We start from the raw sequence: 11,065 nt of genomic DNA on the forward strand, positions 1-11,065 counted from the left end.
GGCTTACCATGCTTACCAGACCTTGCACCAGCAATATCGTGTTGCTGGACGTATCGACACCGCAAGTGCTTGACTTGGCTATGCGTGCATTGGCGCACTATCAATAGCGGATGAAGGGGCCATCATGGCCATTGTTTCAATGCTACAGTGTGTGGCTTCTGGTCGAGGTACGCCGATGCTAATAGATGCGATCTGATGCGGACATAGGGGACCTTCAAGCATTGAACCATATCGTCCAAAGCGGAGAAGAAATCCGTATTCCAGGAAGTGTGCTGTAGGATATCTCGGGCTAAGCTGTAGCTTCCAAAGGTGATGGATGCAGGAAGACGTCTTCATTGAAGCATTAGTCCCCTGTTCAAGTCGATCTATGTGTTGTTGACATATTGGCCTTCATGGCGACGTGGCTCGGTGTCGTACATGCAGCTGAAATGGCGATCCAATCACATTCACTCAGGGTCCTCCTCCCCTGCTCTTCACATGTTGCGTGGCGTGTCCACACATTACAACCCAGCATTGCGACACTGTCTATACACTCACACCAAACACCGCCAACATGTTCTCCACCACCACCCTCCTCACCCTCCTCAGTCTCCTGGTAGCAAATGTAACAGCGACGGCATTGACATACAAGCTGGTGCCGAACGAGAAAGAATGTTTTTACACCCATATCGACCAAGCGGGACAGAAGATAGCCTTCTACTTTGCTGTGCAATCAGGAGGGTCTTTTGACAGTACGGAAATATTATACACCAATCCCCTCATGGTCATTCACCAAGGGTGTGTCAACATGGATAATCACTGACTTACGCTTGTGCTGCAGTCGACTACAAAGTCTTTGGCCCTGGAAAGGAGCCTGGTAAAGAGATCGTGATCATGGAAGGGGAGAAGGAACGTCAAGGTGACTTTGTGTTCACGGCCAATGATGTTGGAGAGTATCGGTTCTGCTTTGACAATACTGTCTCGACTTTTACGGACAAGTTGGTGGATTTTGAGATTACTGTACGTTCTGACTCCTTTCACGCCAACCCTGCTCATTGGAGGCATTGCACCCACCACCGCGATACTCACCTCGACATCCGCATGACTCTCGCTTCAGAACTAGCTCTAATCTACTGCACAGGTGGAAAACGAACCCCGCTCCTCCCTTCCACAGAAAGCCGGTGCTTCACCTGAACAGCTCTCCGGCGTAGAAGAGACTGTCATCAAGCTCTCTGGTCAGGTCTCTACCCTTACCAGGCAGCAGAAGTATTTCCGTACCCGAGAGAACAGGAACTTCAGCACGGTGAGGAGTACAGAGAGGAGGATCTTCAATTTCAGCTTGTTGGAGAGTGGATTGATGGTTGCGATGGCGGGTCTGCAGGTCTTTGTTGTGAGGCAGTTCTTCACTGGAGGGCGGAAAGGTAAGTGCCTCCAAAATGTTCTGGTTCCCGTGCAGGTCTTGGTGTGAGGATGGGTGCTGACAGAGTTTTATAGGATATGTGTAGTCGAGGTACACATCTGTTCGCGCAGCTTCAGCACTATAGATATTTCGAAAAGCACAGCACGCCCACTCTATCCGTGTGGGCCCCACCAGCGATCAGATTTCATCGCATATATCCAGCCGGGTTCGTTGGACTCCGTACTCAGGCGAACAACAATGGTAGGGAGCAGAGAGGCTGTTGTCAAGCCCAGCGTCATCTGCAGATGATCCGATTTGACGACGCGTTGTATCCATGATGGATTTGAAGCCACCTCATCTGCTCATAGACATGGTCACGAGACAGCGAGTCTGCTTTGGAGCCTTTGGAAGTACTCCTTCCGCCATCAAGTCGTTTGTGCATTGTGAAGCTACGTAGAGATTACTCAGAAGTACAAGTCACTAGGCTAGGTGTGCCCGCATAAGCAAATCCCTCAGTGATAGTGTCTACGAAGTACCCATATATGTATAGTTATGGTCGCCGAAGAAGCAAACGTGCATGTCACTTCTTGGCTGAAGCTTGTCGATTGTGGCGCTCCGCATGCTGTATGCTTGGCAGTTGATTGGTTCGTCCTGCCTGAGCTCGACGACACCGTGCCTGGAATACTGCATTGTCAAAATGGCTTGAGCTAGTACATGTAGACTGCAAGTAAGTGATGTTCTTCTCTTTCATCGATATAATCGATCACGTAGTGGAGAGGCTGTTGTGGCGTTGCACGACTATGTGAGGACAGGACGATGTGGCCGTTCGATAGCAAGAGACGGCAGTATGAGGTGGTCGCAGCAGACGAGGAGGAATTGAAATCCCCAGGCAGCCCGAGACCTGCCATCACAAGAAGAAGTGGCAGTAAGAGCAGGCGAACACTCGCGATATTGCTGGCAGTTACCATCTTGATACCACTGCTGGCAGCTTCGGCATACTACGCATACGGGCTTTCGAGAGACGGAGCCAATGGCACAGACAATATCGGACTGCCGGGAGACGATAGCGAGCAATCAAACGCAACATCTCCACGATGTCTGCCACGACGCGAATGGCGCACACTGTCACAGGACGAACAGCGGAGCTACATCTCAGCCGTGCTATGCCTACGGTCTCAACCGTCCATCCTCGTGCCAGACAGCAACAGGACATCCTACGATGACTTTCCGTGGATACATAGCCATGTAGGCTACTACACGCATAATAGTGCACCTTTCTTGCCATGGCATCGATACTTCTTACATATATACGAGTCTACGCTTCGAGATACTTGCGGCTACCAAGGCAGCTTAGTGTACTGGGACTGGACGCTTGACAGCGATGCGCTAGAGCTCAGTCCAGTCTTCGATCCCGAAAGCGGATTTGGTGGCGATGGTGAGGTGGGTGGTGAGATTAGCATTGGACGAACAGGACGATGCTTGGTTGATGGTCCATTCGTGGGGATCATGGCAGACTACTATGATGTCAAGTATAATCCTCACTGCCTGTCTCGAGGCTTTCGTGACCAGGAAGGCAAGCTAGGCCATATCGATGGTCATGATGTTAGTCCGGAGTCCATCAAAGAAGTGCTCAGTCTCGGCGATTACGAAAGTTTCGTCAAGCTTATGGAAAGCCGCGTACACGATGCAATACCCTTTGGTATCGGAGGTGACTTTGAGACTTTCACTGCTCCATATGGTAGGTCTCGCAGATCCTGGCCTATCCATGCTGAGTCTACTGACAAAGACCATAGATCCGCTGTTCTTCCTCCATCACACTCAGCTTGACCGATTGTGGTGGCTATGGCAGCAGCGGCAGCCAGGATATGGTCTGGTATCATATGGGGGGCACAAGCACAGACACTCAACGGAGATGTCTAGCTTGGAGGATGAGATCAATATGCAAGGACTTGCTCCCAAGGTTAGAGTCGCAGAGGTCATGGATGTAGAGGGTGAGCTCTTATGCTACACGTATACATAGTCCCGGGTATCTGTTTTGATCCAATCTTATCTCTATGACCGGAAGAGATGTCGAACATCCTCCCCTAGCATGATTTTGACCAAAACGTGCTGACTCAGGCCCCCACTTTTTGACGCCACCACAAAAAGTTGACTCAATTCGTTGCTCGATTGTGAAACATATTTGCTCTTCCTCTTTCAATCGTACATGATGGCCCACCAAGCCCAAATCCATGAGTGGCAAGAGCGGTCCAAGGCCTTTGAGCCACTCGACCTCAAGAAAGTTCAGCAGCCATTGACCGAGCTTGACAATCATCTCACCCTTCGATCATATATCGTTGGCTATAGTCTGACAGATGCAGATCTGACAGTATGGAAGGCACTGAGAAGCAATCGGATCGCGTTCGGATACATCAAAGGTGGAGCTCTCGTCAGTGTATGGCGATGGTTCAGCTTCATTGCCGAGACCGAGAACCCAAGCATCGAACAAGCCAAGCCAACCGAGAAAACGGTTGACGAAGGTGCGAGCTACGACATTGGTCTACAAGGCACTGAAAGGGGTGTAGTCACTAGGTTCCCACCAGAGCCGTCTGGCTACCTTCACATTGGCCATGCTAAGGCTGCCCTGCTCAACGAGTACTTCGCACACAAAAAGTACAAGGGCACGATGATCTTGCGCTTCGATGATACAAATCCCAGCAAAGAAAAGCAAGAGTATCAAGACTCGATCGTCAAGGACTGCGAACTTCTGGGTGTCAGGCCTGATAAGGTTACCTACACTAGCGACTACTTCCAGGATTTGTACGATCGCTGTGTGCAGATGATCAAGGATGGCCATGCCTACGCCGACAACACTCCGCAGGAGCAACTCCGTGACGAGCGCGAAAAGCGCATCGAAAGTTCTCATCGCAATGCTTCTGTCGAGGACAGCCTGGCTCACTTTGAGGAGATGAAGTCAGGCAGTGAGGAGGGCACGAAATGGTTCATCCGCGCCAAGATGGATATGAGCAGTAACAATGGCGCCATGCGAGATCCTGTCATCTATCGCTGCAACCCCGAGCCACATCACCGCACGGGCAGCACATGGAAGATATATCCCACGTACGACTTTGCCTGCCCTGTTGTCGACTCAGTCGAAGGCATCACCCACGCTCTCAGGACGACCGAGTACAATGACCGAGACCCGCAGTACCAGTGGTTCATCCAAGTACTCAACCTACGAGGCGTATACAACTGGAATTTCTCACGCATGAACTTCATCCGCACATTACTGTCAAAGCGCAAGCTTACCAAGTTGGTCGATTCCGGTATCGTGTGGGGCTGGGACGATCCTCGTATGGCCACAGTCAGAGGCATCCGAAGACGTGGTATGACCATCCCGGCTCTCCAGGAGTTTATCCTCAAGCAGGGTCCAAGCAAGAACATCAACTTTCAGGACTGGACATCTTTCTGGGCTACGAACAAGAAGTACATCGACCCTGTCGCTGGCCGCTACACCGCTGTTGAGAAGTTGAATCATGTCAAGTGCACTATAGCTGGTGCTCCAGAAGCAGCTCGTACGGAGGAGAGAGAGCTTCATGCCAAAAATGCTGACGTGGGCAAGAAGAAGGTCGTGTTCAGCAAGAACATTATCCTTGATCAAGCCGATGCTCAGAGCTTTGCGGACGATGAAGAAATCACCTTGATGAACTGGGGCAATGCTATTGTCCGCAAGAAGCACTACTCGCTCAACCCACTCAACATGGCGGCTTCAGTAGCAGGCGCAGACTCACGTACCGTGACCAAGCTCGAGCTCGAACTCCGTCTTCAAGGTGATGTGAAGAAGACCAGCAAGAAGATCACTTGGCTCTCGACAGATCAGGAGCTTGTGCCTGTCACGCTGTACGATTTCGACTACCTGATCACGAAAGACAAACCGGACCCGGAGGACTCGCTGGAAGATATCTTGAGCCACGACACCGAGTTCAAGACCGAGGCGCTGGCTGATTGCAATGTGGCGGAGCTGAAGGAGGATGCAATCGTGCAGTTTGATCGGAAGGGCTTCTTTAGAATCGATCGGGCTTTCAAGCATGGTGAGAGTGTCATGGCATTCAATATTCCGACCGGGAAGAAGATGTGAGTTATTGAAATGGTGGAGTGATTGTGATCATCGCATGCGGTTTCAGGCTACAGCGAAAATGCCTCGTGGCCACCGAAGCTGATGGCGACGGCCAGGCTGAGCAGAGAGTCCAACAAAATGTTTGCGTGGCAAAGACGGCACGCAGCCTTTCTATCAGTTTCTCGAGCCTTAGAGCAGTGATGAGTTTCAGCTGCATCCTGCGTTGTTGCGCCACAACATGCCGGCTCTGACCAATCATAGTACAAGCTGACCCTACAAGATGGGATTCAGGCGTTGTGGCCTTTCGCGAATTACTGTTTCCCTGGCCGACTCTCAGAACCAGCCAACATGATGTGATAAGTGATTGTCGTCGCGGTGGTCTTACATCGACGGCTTCGTCTCTTCCTTTTCGACTCAAGTCTTAATTACTCTTGAAGTCTGACGCATCTTGGGCTTTCTAGCATGTTGTATCCAGACCAGGAAGAGGAACTGCGGTCTGCTGGCATTGGTGGGGATGTCTCGGGACTGGCAGCATTGTATCGACAAGTCGTACTGAATAGTGATGAAGAAACCCGGATCTTGGTCATTCACGAACCTCGCATCTTCCACACATCGTCCACCATAGTGTGCAGCCTCGAACGCATCTCACCAAATAAATCCAAGGACGGCTACTATGCGCTATCGTATCGTCAAGGTACAGCAGCACCAGAGAAGAAGATCAGAGTCAGTGGTGTTGAACTTAAGGTTAGGCCCGAACTCCATGCTGCACTCGTTCGACTGCGCACGGAAAAGATTTACAGAATATGGATCGATGCTCTCTGTATTCAGCAATTCGACAAACGAGAGAAAGCGCAGCAAATCAGAATGATGGGTGCCATATACCAGATGGCTATTGGGGTTTATGCGTGGCTCGGGCCAGCATATGACAATTCTGCTGCTGGCATGAAGTACCTGAGTGACCCCTCGACAGGCTCTGCACCACGTAGTATGAAGGAGCGCTTCAGAATACGACACTTGAAGCATCATCAAGAAGACTCACTTGGACCCACACAGCAGGCTGTCCATAACATCTTGGATCGTCCATACTGGCAACGAGTGTGGATCATACAAGAAATCAGTATGGCGCGCTCTGTAACATTTTGGTGCGGAGAGGAAAGCGTAGACTTCGACAGTTTAATGAAGGCTCTGGGCGATCCCAACGACCTGTCTGATATGAGGCTGATACTCCAAGACAAACAAGGAACCATAGACGGCATACGCAAATTCCGCGAGTCCGTGTCATCGGCGAGGAGGATGACACTACTCGGCACACTGCTGGAAAGTCACCACTCACAAGCAACAGACAAACGAGACAAGATCTACGCTTTGAGGTCATTAGCTCACGATGGTGAGGCGCTTATCCCATTCCCAAGCTACGGCGACGACGAGGCAGTTGTCTTCCGAGACATGACCAGAGCATTGATTGAGCATGGCTACGTTGACGTGCTCTTGTTGAACCGCCATACGCCACCTGGTTCTAAGCATACTGCACGATTCATCACCAACAGCTGGACACCAGACTGGAGTAACACGGAGAGCATTTATCCTTCTTGGATCTGGAACTTGGTACAGTCCAATGCAGACGGCTCTCTTGCACGTGGCCGGGTTGCTAAAACTGATCGAGTCAAGGATGACTAAGACGACTTGAGCATGCGAGGTGTCAGATTGGACAAAATTCGAGCCATCACCGCATCGGTCAAAGACAATCGCAAAACCGCAAGATATCCGTATGCCAGCACAAAGAAGAAGTCTAAGCTTCGAGGTTCAAAAGTGCTCCCACAAGACCTTTTCTGGCAAAGTTTGTGGCGGGCACTGACCCTCCGTGCTGGAATACAACCGCACGAATGTGGGCTGCCGAGTTGTACGGCTAAGGTCCATTCGCCAGCGTATCCTATCGCTTCTGCAACGCTACTCCAAGGCTGTCTGAGTGACAGTGGCCACGAAGACTCGGTCTCACTGCCAGGTTGGCTCAGAACCAATGGAAAGCTGTTCGTAGATGGTAGAACACTTGGGGAGCACTGTCTAGATATTGTGCAACAATCGAAGCCCATGTGCGGCACAGACTTTGCCATCGAACATAGAATGCTTGAAGACGGCCTCCAACGACTAGAGCGCAACTGCATGCGCATCGCCTTAACCGAAAGTGGCCAGCTAAGAATCGTGTATCAGGAGGCCCAAGTGGGTGACAGGATATATGCACTTCGATTGCCCTCTGCGCAGATGTCCCGAAACAGACGCAGTCAAGCTCGCAGTACGCCGCCGAGTGGGCAGTCTTCTCCAGTCTTGAACATTGAGTCTCAGGCACAGTCTCACGGTCCGCACGAGCATTCCCGAAATGCTGTGTTCTCCACGAAGCGCTCTTCGTTCTTGTCCATCCCGTCGCGAGCGACCTCGCATAGCAGTCGAAGTCGATCTCGGAGTGCAACACGGATTGAACATCGCTCTTTATTACCATCTGTTTGGTCTAGGTCAACCCCGAGAACATCAATGGAGACCATGTCGCATTCGTCAGATGATCTCGGAATCCCGGTCACTCCTGATGTTTCATTGCCAGTGGTCTTGCGGAAGGTGGTTACCAAGCACCCGCATCTCCGTCCTAACCATCATTTCTTGTATGTGGGGGAGGTATACCTCGAAAATTACGACAAACCTGGATCGTGGTTGAGTGACAGTGGGTGGGAGCCTGGCGATTTCGAGGAGGATAGATGGGATATATTGACATTGAAGTGAACGACTGGGAAGGAAGGGTTCTACTCTTGTCGCCTATAAGTAGATGGAGCCAGTCATTATTGGATACTGGACTTCACTTGTGCCACGAAGAGACCCACATCCAATCCGGCGAGGGAGGTGGGATGTAAGTGCGATCATATTCAGTATCTTACGAGCGCCGAGGCCGCCTGGCTGAGGACGAGACATGAGGATGCTGGGTATTATCTTGAAAGATTGTACATACGCCTGGACAGGACAGGAGTTCGGGCCTCGTGATGCGCATTGAATGCTCGAGCAATGAATTCTCGCACCGAGCCTGTAACCCCACCCCGACCCCAGGAATCGACCACGACAGCGACCGAGCACCAAACGCGATCACAAATCTCCGAATTGTAAAAGCTTCCTTAAGGTTGCCTGTGTAAATCATGCTATAAGCTGCTATAGTTCACACAATCTATATTTCCGAGCGTTCGTGCGTGGCGCCAACACAAACCACTTATTCTCCGAAGCCAATCCCAGTCTCTGGACTTGGTCTCAGCCATCGATGTGGCTGTCGTCTTGTATACCGGTATACTGGCCCTGATCGCCGAGCTTAACAGAAATTGCCGCGGAGAATTACTCTTGATGTCTCGGTACTTTTATATCACTACTACAGCAGCCCCTCCTCCAGCTGGAAGGACGATAGAGCTCGTGAGTGGCTTGACAGCTAGTCACGTGGATGTAGGTTCGACTAAAGATGTGGCTTACCGTTCACGAACCGAACCATCGGAAGAGCTCGGACGATTGAAATCGTGGATTGGGCAAGAGATATGCTCAAGACTCCCATCATGGTTCCTTGGTGGCCTTTGGACCAGCTTCGTACGGAGCGTGCAGCGCACGATGGCTGACGAAGGTCTGGACCTTGCGTCACAACGCTTGTCTAACGCGGTCGATTCAACGATAGCGTGTCCTCGATCAGGCTCACAATTATTGAATGCGTTGTGTGCAAGGCAAATGAGGGAAGGTGCACAGGCGTCACTTGATCGTCGCTCGCATAGCTCTTGCGTATAAGCTGCGTGCCTTACTCCCTCCCGATTCCGACCAGGGCCTTTGTATCAGCACCCCTGCCAGCCAGGGATACACCAGTATCTTCGCCATGGGCAAACGATTTCAGGGACTGTCCCTGCGGGCAAATAATGAGCAGGTCAAGACGCACAGTATGGCCGCGATCGGTGAGATGGTCGGCACCGCCATGTTCCTGTTCATCGTGAGTGTCGAAACCCTAACGAGCTGCTCGATGGGGAGTGGGGACAAATGTTCTGACGTCCTTGACAACGGGCTGAAGGTGCTGCAAAGACAGCGAACCTCGCGAGGACTGCTACTCAAACACAGACGAACGCACCGCTCGATTCGCAGACTATCATGATGATTGCAACTGCGTTCGGCCTCTCCCTCCTGGTGACGGCCTGGATGTTCTATCGCATTACGGGAGGACTCTTCAAGTGAGTCGTGGTACAGCGCTTGTGCCTTTGCGAAATGTCCACTGACTTATCGATAGCCCGGCCATCACCTTGGCGCTTTGGCTCAATGGTGTGCTCACCACCTCTCGTGCATTCTTCCTGTTGATCGCTCAGCTACTCGGTGGCATCATCGCATCCGCACTTGTCCTTGGTCTCACCCCGACTGGCACTTTCGGCATCGATATAGTCAACACGACCATCTCTGATCAGGTCACCCAGGCACAAGGTGCCCTTCTTGAGTTCCTGGGAACTAGTGTCCTGGTCTTCGCAGTACTGATGCTGGCCGTCGAAAAGGTATAATAGCACCATGCGAAATGCTAAACGTGCGGAATTTGACCCACTTTTACAGCATCGTGCAACATACCTCGCGCCTGTTGGTATAGGCCTCACCCTCTTCGTCCTGCACGTTTTCCTTGTTCCGTGGACCGGATGCTCTCTGAACCCCGCACGTTCCTTAGGCCCTGCTGCAGTCGCAGGCAAGTTCCCGGCAAACCATTGGATCTACTGGATCGCACCACTAGCTGGTGGCATCATGAGCATGATCTACCACCAAATTCTCAAGGCTCTCAAGTACAATTCCGCCGTCATGGATCAAGACTCTGATCACGAGGTTAGCGGTCTCCGTCCGGTCCACATGCGTGTATTCAAATTCCTTCGTGGCGACAAGGACTGGGAGGCACAAGCACCGTCCGAGCGCCACGGCAGGAAGCGATACATGTAGGTCATGAAAAAGCGGAAGGTCGTACACGCTGACGGGACCACTGCAACTGCCGAGCAGCCAGAGGTGGTAGCTGTCCAGAACGCGCATCCGCACGACCAGGAGATTACTTCTTTGCCCTCTACTGCCACTGGCGAAGAGGGTCATCTTCCTATGCCAGTGCAGATGCAGAATATCGAAAATTCTAGCGGCTATAGGCGTGCGCCTCAGTCGGGAGATACATTGGTGCCCTCCCCGTCAACGTAGACAAGCAGAGCAGTCCAGTACCATGATATTATCTGTGCTGGTGACTATCAAGAACCATTTGATTTATGGCGTCCACTGGTAGGTGGACAAAAGATGGAAGGGAGGGTACACGGTTTCGAAAGGTTGTAATCGCGTTCTGATCTGGGATCTTGGTACTAATGACTTGCTTATTCTTGTATATCGCTTATACATAGATTGCTGAATCATCTATCATTGAGTAAATCGAAACCAGATTCGTCCACCGGACTTGATCGAGTCAGTCACAAGACCTGCCGCTGCATTGACCTCACCTGTATAATGTCATGCTTTGTCAATGATGGCCAGTAGAAAATTAGAGACATCTTGAGAGCATAAGTCCTCGCAGTATGCGCTTGCTTACT

The 11,065-nt window shown here is 51.4% G+C and overlaps 5 protein-coding genes across 5 annotated transcripts; all 5 read left to right on the plus strand.

The window, feature by feature from the left end:
• Positions 1-553: 553 nt before the first annotated feature.
• Positions 554-1,484, plus strand: LTS14_000320 (uncharacterized protein; the record flags this gene model as incomplete). Its single annotated transcript, XM_064833033.1, has 4 exons — positions 554-731; positions 821-999; positions 1,121-1,400; positions 1,474-1,484. 4 exons carry the CDS (start codon positions 554-556, stop codon positions 1,482-1,484), a joined length of 648 nt encoding a protein of 215 aa, XP_064699302.1.
• Positions 1,485-2,194: 710 nt separating this feature from the next.
• LTS14_000321 (uncharacterized protein) lies at positions 2,195-3,398 on the plus strand (the record flags this gene model as incomplete). The annotated part of the gene is made up of 2 exons (XM_064833034.1): positions 2,195-3,116; positions 3,172-3,398. The coding sequence occupies 2 exons, from the start codon at positions 2,195-2,197 to the stop codon at positions 3,396-3,398; spliced, it is 1,149 nt and encodes a 382-aa protein (XP_064699303.1).
• A 189-nt stretch (positions 3,399-3,587) lies between these two features.
• GUS1 (glutamate--tRNA ligase) lies at positions 3,588-5,495 on the plus strand (the record flags this gene model as incomplete). The annotated part of the gene is made up of 1 exon (XM_064833035.1): positions 3,588-5,495. The coding sequence occupies one exon, from the start codon at positions 3,588-3,590 to the stop codon at positions 5,493-5,495; it is 1,908 nt and encodes a 635-aa protein (XP_064699304.1).
• Positions 5,496-5,936: 441 nt separating this feature from the next.
• LTS14_000323 (uncharacterized protein) lies at positions 5,937-7,151 on the plus strand (the record flags this gene model as incomplete). The annotated part of the gene is made up of 1 exon (XM_064833036.1): positions 5,937-7,151. The coding sequence occupies one exon, from the start codon at positions 5,937-5,939 to the stop codon at positions 7,149-7,151; it is 1,215 nt and encodes a 404-aa protein (XP_064699305.1).
• Positions 7,152-9,357: 2,206 nt separating this feature from the next.
• On the plus strand, positions 9,358-10,442 carry LTS14_000324 (uncharacterized protein; the record flags this gene model as incomplete). The annotated part of the gene is made up of 4 exons (XM_064833037.1): positions 9,358-9,468; positions 9,594-9,703; positions 9,760-10,015; positions 10,071-10,442. 4 exons carry the CDS (start codon positions 9,358-9,360, stop codon positions 10,440-10,442), a joined length of 849 nt encoding a protein of 282 aa, XP_064699306.1.
• Positions 10,443-11,065: the final 623 nt, after the last annotated feature.

This window comes from Recurvomyces mirabilis, assembly GCF_035927965.1.
Source record: "Recurvomyces mirabilis strain CCFEE 5264 chromosome Unknown scaffold_1, whole genome shotgun sequence".
Taxonomy (NCBI): domain Eukaryota; kingdom Fungi; phylum Ascomycota; class Dothideomycetes; order Mycosphaerellales; family Teratosphaeriaceae; genus Recurvomyces; species Recurvomyces mirabilis.